Source organism: Drosophila mauritiana, chromosome 3R, assembly GCF_004382145.1.
Source record: "Drosophila mauritiana strain mau12 chromosome 3R, ASM438214v1, whole genome shotgun sequence".
NCBI lineage: Eukaryota > Metazoa > Arthropoda > Insecta > Diptera > Drosophilidae > Drosophila > Drosophila mauritiana.
Genome location: NC_046670.1, coordinates 6,301,053 through 6,320,085, shown reverse-complemented (window position 1 = coordinate 6,320,085; position 19,033 = coordinate 6,301,053). Strand labels below are relative to the sequence as shown.

The window sequence follows — 19,033 nt, the reverse complement described above, 5'->3', positions numbered from 1 at the left end:
GAAACGTTGGAAGATGGAACAGTAAAACTTGAAACAGCGGGACGAGAAACAGCGCTCGGTAGAAAAGCAGAAGTTTTTGAACAGCGCGCAACAGTCGCTTGGAAATAAAATCGCATGCGATATTTGCTGTAAGAGCCAAGACGTCTGATTAATTATAATCCCTTGATTCCCCTAATCTGCATTCGCCTGCAGCAAGTTTGAAATTCCCTTTGATTTGCGACGCTTTCTGGCTTGTTAACCTTTCGTCCAGACAAACAGCCAGTTGGCCATGGCAAATAAAAGAAGCCACGCATAATAAATTGGTAAATTCGGAGCAGTCAAAAGGATGGCTGAACTGCTAGAAAAAAAGGACACACACTTGCCCCTTTTTTGATGGGCATCCGCTCAGCCTTATTCTGATTGTACCATCCGCTGATATTTCTAGCAATTTCATTTTACGACAAAGTTGGTCGACTTCAATTTGCCCAATTTTCCGTTAGAGCTGCGAGGCGTTGATTGCGTTCTTGTATTTTTTTTACGATTTTTCGCCAAGTATTTGGCTTACAATTCCGCCATGGCCAATACTCTATTCAAAACTCATTACGAAGCTCCATTGAAATCTGGAAAGCTGAGTAAGTGGCGGGCACTTGCCATGCAAGAGCTGCTGCGGCCATTATTCACTTGATTTCTGCCCGTTTAATCGACTCACATCCCAACTTTTATCTCACTGACCTTTTGGCCCCGTTTGGTCTAGCCCAGTAATAATGATAAATGAAAAGAGAACGCCTCGGGTCCACCCCCTCAACTCCTGCCACCCTCCATGGGCATGTGTGTGTTTGTATCGCCTCTAATTAGGATAAACAGATGTTGCCCAAAAATTAATTACACATCACGAGTCCTGAACAGCCGCCCAGTTTCCTTTCCCAACTGCTCATTAGTCCTTGGGGCTCGTGATCAATATGACCGCCATCATAGTAATTATATCCTTTCGCTGACTTTCTGCTAAAACTATCTATATCCTGCTTCCGTTTGCTGGCGGTCTGCAATCTCAGTTGGCCAGAAACACAGATGCCGTGCTGCACGTTTAACTTGGATTTGCATAACGAGATGAACAGATGAATTCACAGGACCTCGTGATTTTCTCCTTTTTCTGTTGTCGCAGAGATTCCACTTTCTTACCTCGATGACTAAAACTTATACCTTGAATCTAAAGAGAAAACACAATGATTTCTGCGGCAGAATCTGTTGTTATTTTTAGCCCTTCTGTATCCTGCATTTGGCTCGGGATTTTTCAGGAATTCCGGTTGGGTCTGCACCGCATTTCATTCTTCAACCAAATCGGATTTGCAAAATTTCCATCGTCTGGCCAGATAAAAGATGCGAAATCAATTTGCAGGCAGAATCGAACAAAGGAGTGGGCTGACGTGGCCCTATCTTAAAGCTGGAAGCCCGGGTATCCCGCAGCTTACAGAGTTCCTCACTGGGAAGTGCCCGAAACTAAGCTCCGGCGTCAGATTGCGCCTTCTGTCAGTCAAAGGCAAACACCTGTAATAAATATTCGTTTGTCGTCTTTCGTTCGCTTCGCTCGCTCGGTTATCCTGGATTTCTCCTGGCGCTGCGCTGTCACAGATACATTTTGTCTGCTTTTCCGTGTGAGCGCACAAGGCAACGGCGGCAAGAGCCGGAAAAGAATGCCTAGCTGGTAAGTTTTTATACATTTTCAGTTGAGTTCAGTTCAGTTCAGTTTAGCCGGCTCTGCCCAGCCGCCCCTTGAATTTTTATGCGGGCCATAAAGAAAAAGCAGTAGGAGCGATGCCAACAGCCTGGCCCAAGCACTTGACGAGGCTGCTGGCGTTGGCTGGTGGGTTCAGTGGCCACTTTTGGGCTTCCGCACTCCAGCAGCAATTCACTCAGCCATTTATGTCCGCACAAGTTGCCCCAACACGCAGCCATAAATCCGCGGAGCGCAGCCTCTGTTGCTTCTGATGCACTTAATTTTAGCCAGGAGCCCAAGGATGCACCAAGTGTTACATTTTGCGCCCAGCTGAGCGCACAGCGTGTGTTATTAATTGCGTAATTTGTTTATTAATACACAAGTGCACATGCGGCACCAGCACCTGCTGGTGTTTAAGGATTCACCCGTCCGCTGGCCAAAGTCTGGGGCCTCAACCCATTCGGGAAAAATTGCCTTTGCTCATTGCTTATTCAGGCAATCGGGAGATGTTTGCCCTGCTCTCCAGCCCACCGTGTAATCAAATTAAATCTCAACTGCATAAACTTTGCGGGGAACTGTTTGACTTACAATTAAATTGTACTCCGCCCTTAAAGGCGGCATAAATCAATTTTTATATGCCAGCTCTTCGTCCTGCGTCTTGATTTCTGGTCCTGGTTGCCTGGCTGTTAATTGCACACACAGAGAGTTCTAATGGCAAACACGAGCCAGAGTTTTTAGTCGGCAAAGGCGGAGATGTTATTAAATTATAATTACCAGCGCCTTATTAGCACAATTAGAGGCGGGGGGCAAAACCACAGCGAAGGACACATTTTCCAGCCTGTCTGGCCTGGAAGATCCCGGCGGTTGGGTTCACTGCTCGATGACAGACAGAAGACAGCCTGTCACATGAAAACCAGACGAGATGTCAGGACATAAAACCAATCAATCAATGATCTATTTCAAGACAATATTCAACTCGTTTGCGGCGCGATGGTATTACAAATAGCCGAGCAAATGGATTTATTGCCGCCGCAACAAACGCAAATGGAGAAAGGCATTCTGCATACCGCACTACTTAATCAAAGTCGATGCATAAAATGAATGCATAAACAACTCGGGCATATCTCCAGCATCGTGGCAGTGGGAGCTGTTCATATTGCGCATACGTCACGTGCGCCCCCGAGTTGCATGCGTAATATTGCCTGGCTGGTGGATCGACTCCTGCATTGCCCACGGCACATCGATGATTACCATACTAAGTTGGTCGCTGAACACACCTGCATCCTGCGTTTTCCATTCCGCATCCTGCTACCTGCAGGTGGCAGCACTCACTTAACACTCCCACACGTCTGGGCACCATCATCGCGGCACAGGATTCAATTGCAGCAGCTGCCTGATGCAGACTCGAAATCAACAAGAGTTTTCAAAGAAAAATGCACCTAAGTGCTGAGTGTTTGTCGTTTGGACTTATTCATACCCAATCTGGAAACTTGTTTTATCAACCAACATAATATTATATTGCTAAATACTTGTTACAATGACTTAAGAACCTTACTTACATTACCTAATTTTTTAAATTCCATAGTGAACGAGAAAATGTACTACATAAGCAATGTATTAAACATTTCAGAATCTTAACTGAAAGTATATTTTTATCACGCCTCATTCCAATATCCCTGAAAATACCCCTCAGCTGGCGTACAACTCGTTGAGTGCATTAGATGAATATTAAAAGCACTCGCCCGCAGCAGCACTTGAAACTTAAAAGTGAATGGCAAGCGGACAGGTCCTTGTCCAGGACCTGCACTCGCCAATAACATCAACGTCGAGCAGCAGCATCATGGTGCGTTGCATAATTTATTGTTATGCAATCAATCGGGGTAGCTTCGTTGAGCAGGCAACAAATGGAGCCTGCTTTTCCACCACTCACTCAGCCTGGCCGAGTGCCTCTGATGGACTCGCCCGAGAGGCCATAAATTAAACATATTTGTTAGCGTATAATCCATGTAATCAAATTACGTTTGCACAACCTGTTTGCACGTATTCTGTGGCTTCTGTGGCCAGGTATGTCGGATTCCGACAAGACCAACCAAACAGTTCCTGGCTAATTTGTGCTGCGTAATTTCCATTTTCATTTTCATTTCCATTCCGCCCGAGTGTGGCTCATAATCTGCAGATGTGAATGCGAACAATGCCGCATTAAGTGGCAGTGTCAGCGAAACGGCCTGGTTAACCTGTCATCGCCAAACGGAGCCACAATGTCGGTCAACTCGAGACCACCTGAGAGAGCTGCCCAGCTCTGGTTTTGATTGCCCGTTCAAAGCCTCAACGGGCATAATTTCATCGCCTGCCGCATACAGAGCTGAAATGGCGATGTTTATATTTTAAGGATATTTTCGTCCTTCTCGGCACCTGTTGCTACATCCGCCGAGTTGGGGTGCCCTTCGCTAATCAGGCCCTGCGACAAACACAATTTATTTAAACGCACAAAAGGGACCAAGGACACCGCCATAAGCATGATACGCAGACAAGGACGAGCGACGGACAAGCTACCGCTTTTGGCCAACTTCCGGTCTCTGAAAGGGAAGGATACAATTAATTTCGTTAAGGTCGCATTAGCAATCTCACCTTGAAGAAAAGGGTAATCAACTAAGCCAAAAAGCGAGCTCTCATGTTGGTGCCTCCGTCAAATCTCCGATTGCTCTTCAGGCCAACTCGTCGACGATTCACATCCGCCATGGTGTCCCGTTCCTCGACGGCTGGAAGTTGGCAGACATATTGCATGAATAATTGCGCACAAGCTGCTGCTTCTCGGGCTGCATTCATCCATCCCCGAGTGAAACGGAACAAGCCAAGCAAATTAAAATCTTAGCAACAAAAGCGAAAAGTCAAAATGTTTGTTAGACAAATAAATTCAACACTTCACGCATATTTTCATAAGCTGCCAGACCCGCACACATATGACTACACTGACAAAAAGTATGAGGAAAACAAAATTGATTTATTATGTTTTTGTATATGTTGAAGCTGTTAGTTCATATTACAGAAAATATAAGAATGAAAGAATAGTAGAAATAAAAAGAGAGTTTCTTGACTGTTATTATTATAACTGATTGATATTGAATTTATTTACAAATTCACCAAATATTTGTCGGAAGATTTTCTCTGTGTAGGCGGTCGCTCGGGCACTTTTGTTAAATCTCAGTGTGGGGAAGTGTGTTTTAATCCAACCACAACACAAACACCAAGCGAAGTGTGGGTCGTGCCCCAGGCAGTACACGGACACTTAAAGCAAACTAACAAGGACGGAGCGGATGAGGGGCCATCGGAGTCGGGGGTGGCCAGTATGTCAAGGCTCCTCAAATTCCTTAGCTTATCAACGAGACGCCGGAAGCTGTGGCACCACTCATACATATTTACATGGCTGGCTTCACATTTTCAGGACGAGGCATTGTGTGTGTTTTGTCTGCTCCTGGTCCTGATCCTGGTACTGTCTCATCACATTACGTATTCAGGAGTACGCTTTGAACAGGGCGTGCGGTTACATCGGGAGTCCTTGGGATTCTAGGGGGGATGGAATGCCAACACACTGAGTTTTGGGACTCATCTCTGTGGCAAAAATATTCCATTCGACTTTCCTTACTCAATTAGGCCTGTTGCAGTGGTCCAGGGGTCGTTTTCTCCATTCGTCGTCGTCCTCCGAGTTGAAAGATACTCGATGCAAATTCAATTGCTGTGAAAAATGTCCATTAAAAATCGTAATTGAAACGTTAATAATTTAATGCTATTTCTCGAGCCGCCTTTCGTCGGCATCCTGGCGCAAAAATCGATCATAATTCGATAAACGCCAAGCCAAAGGACGCGACAAGCTCAAGCCGGAAAAGTTTGCACCTCGCCTTGTAACTGGCTTCTCAATTTGGTATTTTGTACCGAAATACAGTAGATAGATACAGTTCCGGGAAAATGGATCTATTTCTCAAAGCTGAAAAATGCCAACGTAATCAGTTCCCTGCGTTTGTCATCATCTGTTAGCGAAATGCCGCTCTACTCCACCAAAGAGCAGTTTTCGAAAATGAGATTCTGGGAAATCCCCGGCGTAATGGGGACATCAGTTGCCAGCTCTACGGCGGAATCACGACCGAAATTCCCGCCACAATGGCAGGCATCCATCAAGCAAATTGAACACGCCCCCGTCGCATATATTTCGTACGCCCAGCTCTTTACCCTTTTTATTCACTTATTTTTGAGCAGGCCGAGGCAATTGCAAATCCCACGCATGGCGTCCATAGACTGCTCGGTGCCCCTAATATCGCTCCATAAATAAAGTCAAACAATAAGAGCGCTAACCTTCGCGTGGGTAAGCGTACGGATCAGTCATGGTGACAGCTCCGGCGGAGCTCGTGGCCCCACATCCTAGAGCAGAGTGATGATGGGACACACGGCCTGTCTGTCTCAGCCGACACGTGTTGACATGTCAGTTAGGCAAATGAGGGTAGACAGCATCCAGAAGACGGTGTTCCAAGTTTCGGCGAGTTTGTTGGAGCGACAGGTCCACCGGCTCCATGGCCACAGGCGAGTCATTAGCCGGATCTCTGGGTGGGCTGAGGCGAGACAAATGGAACACACCCGTCATTATAAATGCCGGGCATTTACCGAACAATTGTCCCCGGCAACTGGACCACTCCAGACCGGAGCTTAAAGACTCTGATTAATCAGAATTTGTCCTGGCATCATGCCGGCGGAATAGCTGGGAATTTTGTGGTGGCCTTAACGAGCCCGAAGTCAGTCGACGGTCACCTTGATTGGCCCACTATGCCAGACCCAGATTCACAAAGAGCTCGGCACAAATCCTGGCCAGGGCAGCAGCAGGGCGGCAAGAAAGGGTGAAGTAAAATATAAATGCAAAATAATAAAAATCGATTTGAAACAGGCTCCAATTGGATTTGAATAGACCCAGGCAGCTTCATCCTTCGATCCGCAGGATGTGGTGATGCCGAGCACTTTGCACGTTGTCATTTGATAACCCATTGTGGCAGACGCAAATTGAAAAAAGTGCCATCCGTTGGACAAAATGGAAACGGGGCGAAGGGGCCAGGGAAACCGCGGGATTGCAAAGCTCCATTCCGACGAAGAGACCGGAGGACAGCTGGCGGATATGTGTGAAAGTGAGGTCTAGCATGGATATAGTGCGCCTGCCAACCCGACTGCTTACCATTCTAATTCGAACAAAAAAAAAAAAAAACGAAAAGGGTTCTGGGCCATTGCTTTCATCCAGCGACGAACTTTGAACTTTTCGGGGACAAGCGTCGCCAAACCGCAACAGAAAAGCAATTAACATGGAATGACACTTTGATTGAAACGTCTAATGTGCAGGCAGTCCAACAACCCGGCGGTCAAGTGATTCGATGTTTATGAGTACACGAGCACATGACCACTCGATTTGAACCGACGAAGGTCGCTGGAACAAAGCTATTTTTATTTTCGAGCATTCGCTCGAGCAAACATTCCAAATTAGTCTGCCTGGGACACTGAAAAGGATTCCAGTCAGATTATTAAAGCAGACTTCTAATTTGCCTCATCAATATTGTAAGAAACTATATAAAGCTTGAATATTCCGATTATTTTCTAATTCGGGATACCATAATCAGTACTTTCGAACGAGAATAAATTTCCAACCGTTTTTTATTGTGTAGTACTTGCACTCCTCCAACTTACATTCAACGGCAGTCAGGCGCAAAGATAAGAGGGGATAAAATTTCTTGGTGCCGCCCACCTCGTTCTGGCCAACATCGAAAGCCAAAAATCCGACAATGCCCGCACTTTTTGGCCTTGGCAGTAGCCGGAATTGGGAGCACAGGAATTGCACAAGTCGAAAGCGATACGTGTCCTGGCATTTGCATTTCGCTCCGTATCGGATGCCCATAAGCAGTCGTCCTTTATCTCAACTGTCCGTGTGCATCTGCTCTTTTGGCTGGACTCCACTGCGTATGCGTGTTCTGAGAAATGCGGGAAATCGAAGGCAAACAGTGGACTCCTCGCGGTCGAAAGATTACGGGCTCTTGCAGCATCGAGATCTTTAAGAGACTCAAAGTCAGTGGAGCGGACACGTGTTAACCATTTAATGCCAATCGTAAATAAGTAAAGTCGTTAACCAAAGCCCAGATATATACAAATTAAATTGTGCTGCTCCCGAGTTCTGCGGCCATTTTATACTCTTTTGACTTTCGCCCAAAAGTAGACTATGGCGATTGCCACTGGGAGCTGGGATAGCTAATGTGGCCCAGGAAATTGCCAGCTGCCTGTTGCCAAATCTCTGCGATTAAAGTCCGACTGAAATTGGAGTGTAAGACACCCGCCTCCGCTTTGATTCCACACAATCCACACAATGTCTAAGATTTAATTTAAATCTATACTACGTAGGCGTGTAAACTGGCTTTCCGGGGCAAATCCTAAACACGCTCTTCGGCTCGCAAATAAGCAGAGCAGCAAACCCTTGCCCAACTTTGTCCGGAGTTTGTGTTTGTGCATAAAATTAAAGGAATACGTCGGCAATGGGGCAACTTTTATGATTGGGTTGTTGCGGCACCGCGTCCCTAGCCGGCTGCTTCGGTTAATAAAATATGCAAAAATTCAACACGAAAATTAAGTTTCCTTTCCGCCGCAGCGACCGACCCTTCGCACTCGCCATCCCCCATCCCTAGGCCTTTGCAATCCTGAGGAGCAACATATGCTTAACCCCGGAGCATCACGCATCCGCCCCGTTGTCGCCTGTTGACTAATAATCAAATTATTTAATAAAACTTAAACTACAACTTTTCAGAGCCTGTCACGTCTCAGCTCTTGTAATGGATAAACTGTGTTTTCTGCGCACAAATCTGATGTCGTTATAATTATCTTGTTATTGAGTTAATTACACATGCAGTGTGGTTGGTGTTTAGCTGGCAGCGGATTTTAACAGCTTAAAGCCTTAGTTTCGGGCTTGACAACCAGCCCCTGGGCGTTTGAAATTTGTAAGCCACTCCAGATTGCCTTTACATGATTAGGTCCGGCCATAATTTGAGCCATACGTGCGCCGCTATTCAACGGGAAATTCATTTAGCGCACAAATAACGCAATTCTATTAAATAAATTGAATATGTACAGGCGCCCAGGAAGCCTTTTAAACTAATGTGTGTTTTGGGTGGGTGGTCCACCTTTCACCTCCCAGCTTCCACCCCCTGATTTCGCCTTCTGTTTGCTGAGCACACAAACGTTGGCGGGCAAAAACGCCATAAACCGAAACGAAACGAACGGAATAAGCCTAACCATAAAGTCAAGGGCCTTTCATTCCAGTCGATTTTTGTCGATTGTTGTACACGCAGAAGGCATGAGAATGTGGCTCCATATATCAATACCTGATGCTCCACAGAGCCACCCACATACACACAGAACCACACTGAGGCAAAACCCCAAACCAAGCCGGGCACAAAGGTATATATTATTTATAGGTGTGTATTTTAACTAAACAGAAATCGAATTGTTGTTTCTGGCTGTTTGCTATTTGTGCCTGCACGTGGCTTTTCGCCGCCGACAACGTCAACAATTCCTCTTTTTATTCGCATTTCCCATTTTTTGCGGTTTATTTATAAGTGAGCGAAATAAGAGTCGAACGTGTTTATGGGACAAATGAAGTACTTTAGATTCAATTATGCATTCGTCAACAGAACACATAATGGAATCCCAAATTGTGTCAGCGTGTGGGCGGCATCGCTGGCATCTTCTGTTTGTTTGCGTCGCTTAAATTTCGAGCGAAATCTGAAGGCCCTGGGCGAAAGGAGTCTGTTTAAAGGTCCTGGATCTCTGTTTGGCCACAAATCAGATTTGTGGTTTATGGTACTGCTGGCCAGCAGCAGTACTGGGGCACTTAATAACGCAGTTGATGCCGGAGAACAACCGCAGGCGGAGATTTCTGGCGGCCAAGGGGTTCAAAAGCTGACCTTTGTTTGCACTTGACAGCCGGACGACTCCAAATCAAAGTTCTGTCTGACTGCTTGAGTGTTTATTAATGGTTGCCAACTTATTTGGCATTATTCATTGTGGGCCACTCCACCGAATATTCCATTTGGCCTGCTGGAAATCAATACCTTGGCCATCCGTTTTGGCGGCTTACAAGTGTAATCACCACCACACGAGTAGTTGGCCAAGTCGGAGGGTGTCAAGAAATCCCTGCTAATAGACGGTTCCAATGCAATGACCCGACTCCCCAACTAGACAGCCGTAATCGAAAGCAAATCCCAAGTCCACAACACTCCCGAACAATGGAAAACTAAGTGAAGCCGAAATCCTTTGAGAAATTAGTTGGCTCGACCAAGTGGCTTTTCACTTCTTTGGGCATTTTCCAGCTGGTGGGAAGAGCTCTCGTGACTGCGGTTTTATAAGCTAACCAGGTCAGGACACAACTTAATCTTGGCAAAGCAAATCCCCAGAATTCTTATACCTAATCATTATATTTAAGCAATCGCACGGTTGGGTAGGGAGTTTACTTTGGATTTCGTATACTGGTATTAGCGGTGAGCGTTTTTTTATAGTTCGGGTGGTCGGTAGTACCTATGGTGTACTTTGCCCGTAACTTGACAGTACCTAGTAATTAAATTTTGAAAAAGGCATATAGTAACGACCCGACTTGTAATGCCGATGAAGTGTATGGTACAACAACCAGAACCAGGAATGCATAAAAATCACCTGATTCTTACAACCTCACTTTTCAGTGAAAGCTAAGATATAAAAAATCAGTAAAAGATTTCCATTACTGGTACTTTTGATTGCAGCTGCTGGACAGGAAGAATCAATCGACAATGACGCCAGAACACCGAGGACAACCGACATGAGAGACAGTGAAACTTTGCACTGCCTGCGGTCACATGGAAGTGGATGTCCAAGCTTTTTGGCAACCTCTTGGCCAAGTGAGTTAGCCCGAGAGGGCTCTGTGGCGGGTGGCATTTAGCTGCCATTTGTTGCTGCATTTAGTCGAGTCAAAGGCAGCTGGGAATCGAGTTAACAAGCAAATGCAATTACAAGCGACTAAATAAACTGAAGTTGCCCTCTAATTTCATTCCCAGCCGGCCCCAAAGACACTTTGCCTGTCGGCAGACTGACGTTGAATGCAAGAAATTAGCGAGACACTGATGGGTTTGGGTTTGTGCCTGAGACGCAATCAGGCCAATTCCAAGCCGGCTGTCGGCTGACTCAATTAGGGAGTCGGATTTGCAAGGTCACAGTCGGAACACAAATCCCTTCGGACCAGGAGTCATTAAGTTATTAAAGCCCTCAGAGCCGGAGCTTCCCAGAAATCATGGCTTCCCCCTTTACTGCTGACTTTAATTTTCCGCCCGCCTTCGCCCAGGATCCCAGTCACCTTGCCGGCATATCTAATTCAATTATCGGCAAGAGCAGCCAGCTCCCAGCCCACCCCCGTCGACCATCTGCCGGGTAAATATTTGCTTAAACTTTACAATAAAAATTTCCGAGCGTGTCATGGCAGTGCAGGGGAATTCGCTCCTCCTGGGCTTCCATTGAGGCACTCGGAGAATAGGTACAGTAATTGGAGTGTGTTGTGGCTAACAGTGGGAACTAAGTGGCAAGTGGCAGGGGTAAGCACTAGAAAATCGTTCTAATCCGTCTGAGGATCCGTGTGAGGATTTGTGCAGCCAGGTCCCTTATCATTCAAACGGGTCTCTTTTACTACAATTTTAAAAGCTTTTAAATTATGCATTTTCATTTAAGGTAGAATGTCTTAAATTTAAGTGTGAAGAATAAATACTTAATGTTTTTTTTTGTCTGACACTTAAATGTCTGATTTCTTATCACATAAACTGCCAGAACTTGTTGCCCTAATAAATCTCCAGATTGCAATCACCCCAAGCTGATTCACCAGGAGCAGCGGAGTACCTTGTCCTTGAGGCTAATCCCGTGAAATGTGCGGGAAACTCAGTCAGTGGATTAAGGAGCACTGCAACCCCATTCGAATTTCCGTCGCGCTTAATTAAAGTCAACCGCAAAGGTCCTTTCCCTCGCCGTGTCGTGGCAGTCAAGTGGTCCCTGGGCGCTTTAAAAATTTAAGAGTGCGCAGCGTCCTTAAATTTTCAATAGGTTGGCTGCTGGCAGTTGGCGCCCGCTGTGGGGCAATGAGAAATGGAGCATTGTCGTCCTTCCTCCGTGCTCGCACCGTACATAATTTAATTTGCTGACATAATACGCTGAGCATTAACAAAGTAATTACGGGCATTATGGCAACCGCATCGCCAGCGAATCCTCCGCCGCCAATCTGCAGTCCCGCTGCGATTTCCACGATTTCCACGGTTGCCATGGCAGATGAGATGAGTAACGGCCATTGTGGCTTCCACATGGCATACACTCGGCCACAAGTTTCAGTGTTTCGCAATTAAATCAGAGCTCTCAGCCCGCTGGCGAGACTAGTTTCCAGCTAATGACTCTTCCGAATTGTCAACCGCTTAGGATGTCGCTGTGAAGTTGTTGGCTTTGATCCAATGGATTTAGCTAGCTTGTATCCGAATAATATTTGTAAGGCTCTTTAAATTCGGTCGTCTTGCAGTAGCTTATTCGCAGTATTTGTTCAAAATTTTTATTTTAAAAAGATTTACTTGCAGTCAGCTTGTCAGCTGAAATTGTACAGACATGTCTAAGGGGGCAGAAGCTGACATGGTCTCAAGGCCAAAAAGGATCCGCTTTCAGGACACTTGGAAAAATTCTGAAAAGTGCCAGATGACTGAAGTAAATTAAACTTCAATGCCTCACATTTTTAATATTCCGCTCAACAGGTATTTTCACTTAAATAAAATCTTAAAAAAAAAAAACAAATAAAACAGAACATCGATGGAGTCAACAAAAGTGTTTTAATGAACTTCGGGAAATTTTCAATTTCCAGATACAATTTATTCCCAGAACGACCCCGCAGCATTCGGCATGCTCCAATCTTTAAGCCACTTTCGGTGATTTAATTAGCCCCCATCAACTTGACATTTGACGGGTTGAACTTAAAATAAATCTGGCTGCGAATTTATTCTATTCATTCGTTTATCTGCTTGTCTTCTCTAAAAAGTAAATACAACAACGTTGTCGCCGCAATATCCTTTAATGCCGAGCAAAACCAGAGCGAATTGCCCGAGAGAATAAAGGATGGCAGGATATCAAGTATACAGCTTTAAATGAAGAGTCGGCAAATTAAATTAAATTCCTTAAAATGTCATCCTGTAGGGAAAGGCGAAAATGAGTGGGATCGAGCGAGTGCATAAACATGGAATAAAATGAATTAAAATGCGAATTGTAGCTGGCGAAACGAATGAACAAATTCCCTGCCTGGCGGCAGATTTCCGTTGTCAGTAGCGACTTTTGATTGTTCCCATCAGCTTTTTCTTATTTCACTTTTTTCCGGTACGAGTACGAAGTACTCCATCATTTCGCTGCTGTACAAACACGAATAATCAAATGCACGCACAGCTGCCGTGTTTGGGAGCAAAGTGAAAGTTAAATATTTTCCTGCCAGCCCTTAGGCAATATCCACACATGACGGGGTACCGTGTCAAAGGAGCCAGAACGCCCACGTAGTCGAATTCGCAACAATGGCAGAACGATGCGTATACGCAGGGTGGGCAGCGGATTGCATTTTTGCGGAGCCCATTAATGTGTTATTCTGTGTTGCAGCTCCTGTTACAGCTGAAATTTCAAATCACTCGCTAGCAAAGAATACCCCAAATGCCAAACGAAATTCCATGCAATTATTCAGGTGTACGGGTGTCTGTGGGTAGCAAAGTTCGAGCCACAAAAACACGTTAAAATGTCGCATGTGGGCAAAACGCCGCAAATCGGCGAGGAGTGGGCGTGGTTCATGCGCAGTGGCTGCCATTTGGCAACTGCCAAAAGGCAAGCCCAGCCGACAGTCAAGTCGGCCAAGTCCAAGGACCGATGGAACGTGGTGGCAGTGAAACGATGGGAACTGAAACTACGGACCACAACGGACTATGGCCTAAATGCTCCCACTTGCATAATGCGCCAAATCTCGTTGTTTATATCTCGAACTGCTCGTGAACTTTTGAAATGGAGATTAACGGCCAAAGTTGGGGAAGCCTTTGCCTCCGCCTTCTCCGACTTTTCCTCCCCCGAAGATGCCTCTGACCTGGTCGGCTGGAGAGCTCTAATTGACAAACTGGCTGCCATGGGCCGCTAGTCAGCCATCGAGCGATTGACGGAAATCACCTGTTGCTTCCACCTGCCGTCTGGCTGGTCCTTAATTAAAGTTCTCTAGCTGGCCCAAATGAACTAAAGCCAGGTCGGACCTGGCCAAGCCAACTTTTCTTATCTTCGTCGCAAAAGTTGCTCTCTAATAAGTGGACAGCACTGGATGGGGAATAAAACAAATTAATCCACTTTGCTGGAATTTGTCAAAGCCCATGCCAGGATGGCGGGCCAGAGGTGAGGCACCAAAACTTATCTGATTCAATGTGACAGGCCTAGTAGGATGATGACGGGCAAACTTTGGCCGTGAAGGCGAAACAGTAAATAAACCATTTACAGATTTGGTTTTAGTTTAAGCACACTTATTAATATTTTCTAACATTATACCCTTGCAGAGCGCCTATCGATTTCAATCAGAAGTTAAGTATTGCAATATTTATATAGTATATTTCTTGATCAGTATGAACAGACGAGTCGATATAGATACTCATTCCATTTAATCTGGAGGAAGCTCAGGCAGTTGTTAATGTCCATTTTAGCACTTAATAATGCAAGCCAAGAATAAAGCCGAACGGCAAGCAAATCAGTGCGTGATAAACAACAGATGATAGGCGTTCAAGGTTGGGGCTAAACAATCGGACCGAGAGACTTTGGCAAATATGGCATTTTCAAATACTTGGTACATGGAAAACCTTTTACTTTTCCCATATTGTTTGTTAGTTAGCAGGGCTGTGAATTATTTACGAACGGACTGGAGAAGGGATTGGAGGGGGGCAAATCGGGTCACTGCCAATGCAAAGCGGTGCAAAAGTTGGTGGCAACAACAAGTTGCCGGGACACGGCTTATAACAAGGATTCAGCGGGACGATGAAATTTCTCACACTAGTGGGTCGGTCCTCATGCTGTCGGGATTTCCATTGTTGGCGCTAATGACACTTTTATAACTTTTTATAGATTTCCCACACATAACGTGAACTCTTGGGCCATTTATCGTGCCAACGGCGACAACAATCCTTTTTGTACAACAGCATAATAATATATAAACGACGACGGCGTTTATTTCGCTTTTCTTTTCGAAACTTATTTGCGAAAATGTGCGCAAGAAGCTGCCGGATTTGTAGCGCCTTGGTGTACGGGTGTATCTAGTATCTCGTATTTACTATCTTGTGCTGGCTGCGTGTGTACTGAAGTGGCGCCTTGGGCGCCCACGGCGCGTATACGCAACGCGACGCATACGAAGCAGGAACGAAATAAACAAGCCGCAATATAATTTCGCAACAAATTTCAAATGCTAGGCATGAACAACTTTTAAACTTAACCCACACAAACACACACATCTGGGCAGTATGTGCTTCTATAGTAACGTTGATGCGTGGCAACTTAAATTTACAGGCGAATAAATACAGCTGGGTATGGGTAAATAAGCAAAATCAAAAGTAATCACGCTGATATTTGTACAACCCACACGAATTATCCATTGGTTTTCCACAAACGAGCTTAGCTTGATTTTGATTGGCCTTAAAGCTGAAATAGATTTCCCATAATCCTTTTAAATCGATTGTAACCTTTTTCACGTCTTGTTCGAACTCAAAACTTCTGAACTCTTACAAACTCATATTGGAGTTACTTACTTTTATTTATCAATATAAAATTACACGATAAAGATTATATTTTCATTTTGACGATTTGGAGAAAGAAGACCTCAAAGTCTTGGTCAGTACATTTTTTGACAGTTTAATAGTTTTCACCACTCATTTTTTATCTATATTAAGTATGTGACATTTGCTTTTGACTATAAAAATAGTTGATTAGGGCCCCTGATATTTTTTCTCAGTGCTTACATAACGCCTTTCGCCACAAATACACGTATGAAGAGACTAACATCTGTTGGCGGCGTTTGTAACTGATTGGCTTTTGTTCAAATTACAAGTTGCATTTTTGCCAGCCATTTGCTTCTCCTGATGACAATGCCAGGACCTTCTGGCGTTGCCTTTCCCGCTGCCGTTGATGTTGCTGTGCGAATATCCTGGCATCATTGCTTTTACTGCAGCCAGGACATGTGCCTGCTCGTTAGCTGGAAACGATGTAGTTTCAGCGAGCCCTGTTTCTTCGCCCGATGTCCTTGTTGTCGCCAGAAGCTTTGACATTTGGTCAACACCTTTGGAGGATTGGATCGATGGTGGGATTCAGGCTAAAGCTGTCCAGCGGCAATTGGCATCGTTTGATTTTATTATGTTCGTCAGTTATAGCAAACCGACAGTGCAAAATGTTCAAAATGTTAACAGGTTGCTTCCGCTGTTATTTCCCCTAACGATTTCCTGATAAATGGTCTATTTCTGAAACCAACTCTTTATGGACCGCAAACAATTGTTAACGATAAATTTGAATTGATTTAATTACATAACGCTCAATTAGGCATGCAGATTTCGCACTCGGCCGATTGTAAATAAATAAATTCATATGCACGGGCAATAAATCTTTTATTCATAAATTCGCGAGTTCATGAGCTCTGACAAATGATTCATACGCCCGAATCCCTATTATTTATTTATTCAGAACAATCTTAATTGGTTCGCCATTATCATTCTGCTAGGGTCTGAGTTTAAACTAGGAAACCGCACATTTTAAGTGAATCATTAATTCAATGTTGAAAAATCAGAGCGTATTATTTATTTACGATGAATATGTAATAACATACAGTTTAAAATTCAAGCATTGGCAATTAGATGTAACTAACCAAACTGTCACCCCCACACTTTTGGACAATGTTTTAATTATGTTTGTTTTTATTATTTGTTATACCGATTTTTGCCCACGAATACACTTGTTCTTAATGTGTTAATAAACAACTTATTAATCTAAGCAGTGTTGTTTAATTTACATTTTCAAATAAATCGGAAGCAACAATTAAAGTCTGACACTATTAAAAAGTACTGCAATGTAATAGTTACTCGTAGAGCAACAGAGTATACTAAACTATTATATAAATTTGCCATTAAATTAAGAAAATTAATTTTACATTTATGGCTCATAGATTTTGCTAAAATGCAGAAAGTTGTTCTATATGACATCTAAAAAATGTCTAGAATAATTGGTGTAATTGGGAAATTATGAAAGAGTATTAAGTAAATATTGTGTCTCTTCAATCTCTTGTCGCATACATTTATGAGTATATACGGCTTTTATTAACTTTTATTAACTATAACGATATTAGTTCCGAGAACTACCAGCTTTAAAACTGGATTTACTGGACAGATCGATTGCTTGTCGCCATATAAGAGAGCTCGATGAGACTGATCCCATCTCAGTGCTACTGGAATCTTTTAATCAACACTATGTGGTCTCGTAAACTCCTCACTTTTCTGGTGACAATAACCTCTTTACATGCAAGTAAGTTTACTAGGAACTAGGAAGCTCTCTTTTAAACCTGCAACTTATAAATGCTTATATTCTAGCAATCCAAGCCGCCTCCGTAGGCCAGGAATGTGGGATATTCAATGAGAAGCAGTACAATAGTGACAATATCATTGCGGAGCCTACCGAACATCCATGGGTTGGACGGATCGTTGGAGGGCCTAAGGATGAAAGCAATAAATTGCTCTGCACTGGCATTCTTATAGATTCCAGACACGTTGTGACCGCAGCTCACTGTGTTTCAAAGGATGACTCGGAAAACATTTATGGCGTTGTTTTCGGGGACTCCGACTCTAGCAACCTCAATCTTGTCAGCGCGGTCACCGTCCATCCAGATTACTCACCTAGGAAATTCGAAAACGACTTGGCCATAATAGAGCTGACCAAGGATGTCGTGTTTTCAGACTTGGTTCAGCCCATTTGCTTGCCTTCGGAGGAGGTTCCAACAAGTGAAGCCTCCAATTTGAAGCTAATCGTTGCCGGACTGGAGGGACCGTCATTAAACAGAAGGCAAAGGTTGGAAAAACGCATTAAAATGACATACACTAAAATTGACAGCAAGGAGTGCCATAAGAAGCAAGCCAGCTTTCCGGAGGAGCTGATCTGTGGGAACACCGAGTGGAGACCTCTTTCAGGATCTGCTTTGACAGAGGCTTCAGGCACTCCACGCAAGTTTCATCTGTTGGGAATTGCGGTTGCTGGATTCTACTCGTCTGATCTAGATCACCAAGGGTACTTAAACATTCGACCGCATCTAGATTGGATTTTTAAGAATTCCTCAAAGTAAAGATAACATCTAAAATAGCATATCATTTTACATCAAACTCCTAAAGCTCCTATATTGCACCTAAAGTTAAAGCTTGTACTATTTTTTCAATTACTTAAAAACTTAAAACACTGGATATGTTGTTAAATGTGCATCCACTAGAGGATCCAAAATGGACTTAAGTTAGACCTGAAGTTTAGATATTAATTAATTAAAAAAGTGCCTAAGTAAAGAAGACTTTCCAACTTTTCTCATTAGTAAAAAGATTTTTAATTTTTGGCAACCAAGCTGCGACTTTTGACAGGTGGGTTTATAAATAAGGAAGCAAAGTCGTTTGCCAAATTCGTGGTTATCCATTTCCCGCGTTTAGTTGCTGTTGCTAATAAATTGAGAGCGCTTTCGGGTTATTTGCGCAAAGTTGCCGGCTCCTGACCCAAACCCAAATGCATAAATCACGCGAAGCCCCAAAACACAGTGGGGAGTCGTCGCAATTGGGTTGTCCTCCGCACGGAATTCAATTCACATTGGCCCCAAACTTTTGCCATTAGGCAAGCGCCCACTCCTTCTGTTTCTTGGGGGAAATGCAGTTTTTCGACACTTGGCTGGCGCCAAAAGCCTTAAGTACACATCAACTGCGAATAATTTATGTTCTCAAGCCACTCGCTTTCATCTCAACCGGTGCAGCAGAGCAACCTTATCGAGTGGCAGCCATGGAATATGGAAATTCTGGAGCAGCTGCAGTCATAAATTCATTGAAATGAAATGCGAAGTACTCGTAATCGAGGCACTCGGCTGCGAGGTTTACAGTGCCAATGAATCATGTCTAATTTTCGATATAGGAGCGATATGAGTACCGATCGAAGTGGCTGAAGGATTCGGTGAGGTCGTCATCAAGCATACGCCCCGTGGCCCGGAATGATTAACGTGCC

At 44.2% G+C, this 19,033-nt stretch overlaps 1 protein-coding gene across 1 annotated transcript; it reads left to right on the top strand.

Moving 5' to 3' along the window:
* Positions 1 to 17,243: 17,243 nt before the first annotated feature.
* On the top strand, positions 17,244 to 18,341 carry LOC117144237 (coagulation factor VII-like). Its single transcript, XM_033309306.1, has 2 exons — positions 17,244 to 17,314; positions 17,380 to 18,341. The coding sequence occupies exons 1-2, from the start codon at positions 17,260 to 17,262 to the stop codon at positions 18,123 to 18,125; spliced, it is 801 nt and encodes a 266-aa protein (XP_033165197.1). The 5' UTR covers positions 17,244 to 17,259; the 3' UTR covers positions 18,126 to 18,341.
* The last annotated feature ends 692 nt before the right edge of the window (positions 18,342 to 19,033 follow it).

Bases quoted from the DNA above. Each gene is read 5' to 3' on its own strand.
- LOC117144237 (XM_033309306.1), top strand. From the start codon at position 17,260: ATGTGGTCTCGTAAACTCCTCACTTTTCTGGTGACAATAACCTCTTTA. The intron at 17,315-17,379 runs GTAAGTTTACTA...CTTATATTCTAG, and splicing joins AATAACCTCTTTACATGCAA to CAATCCAAGCCGCCTCCGTA.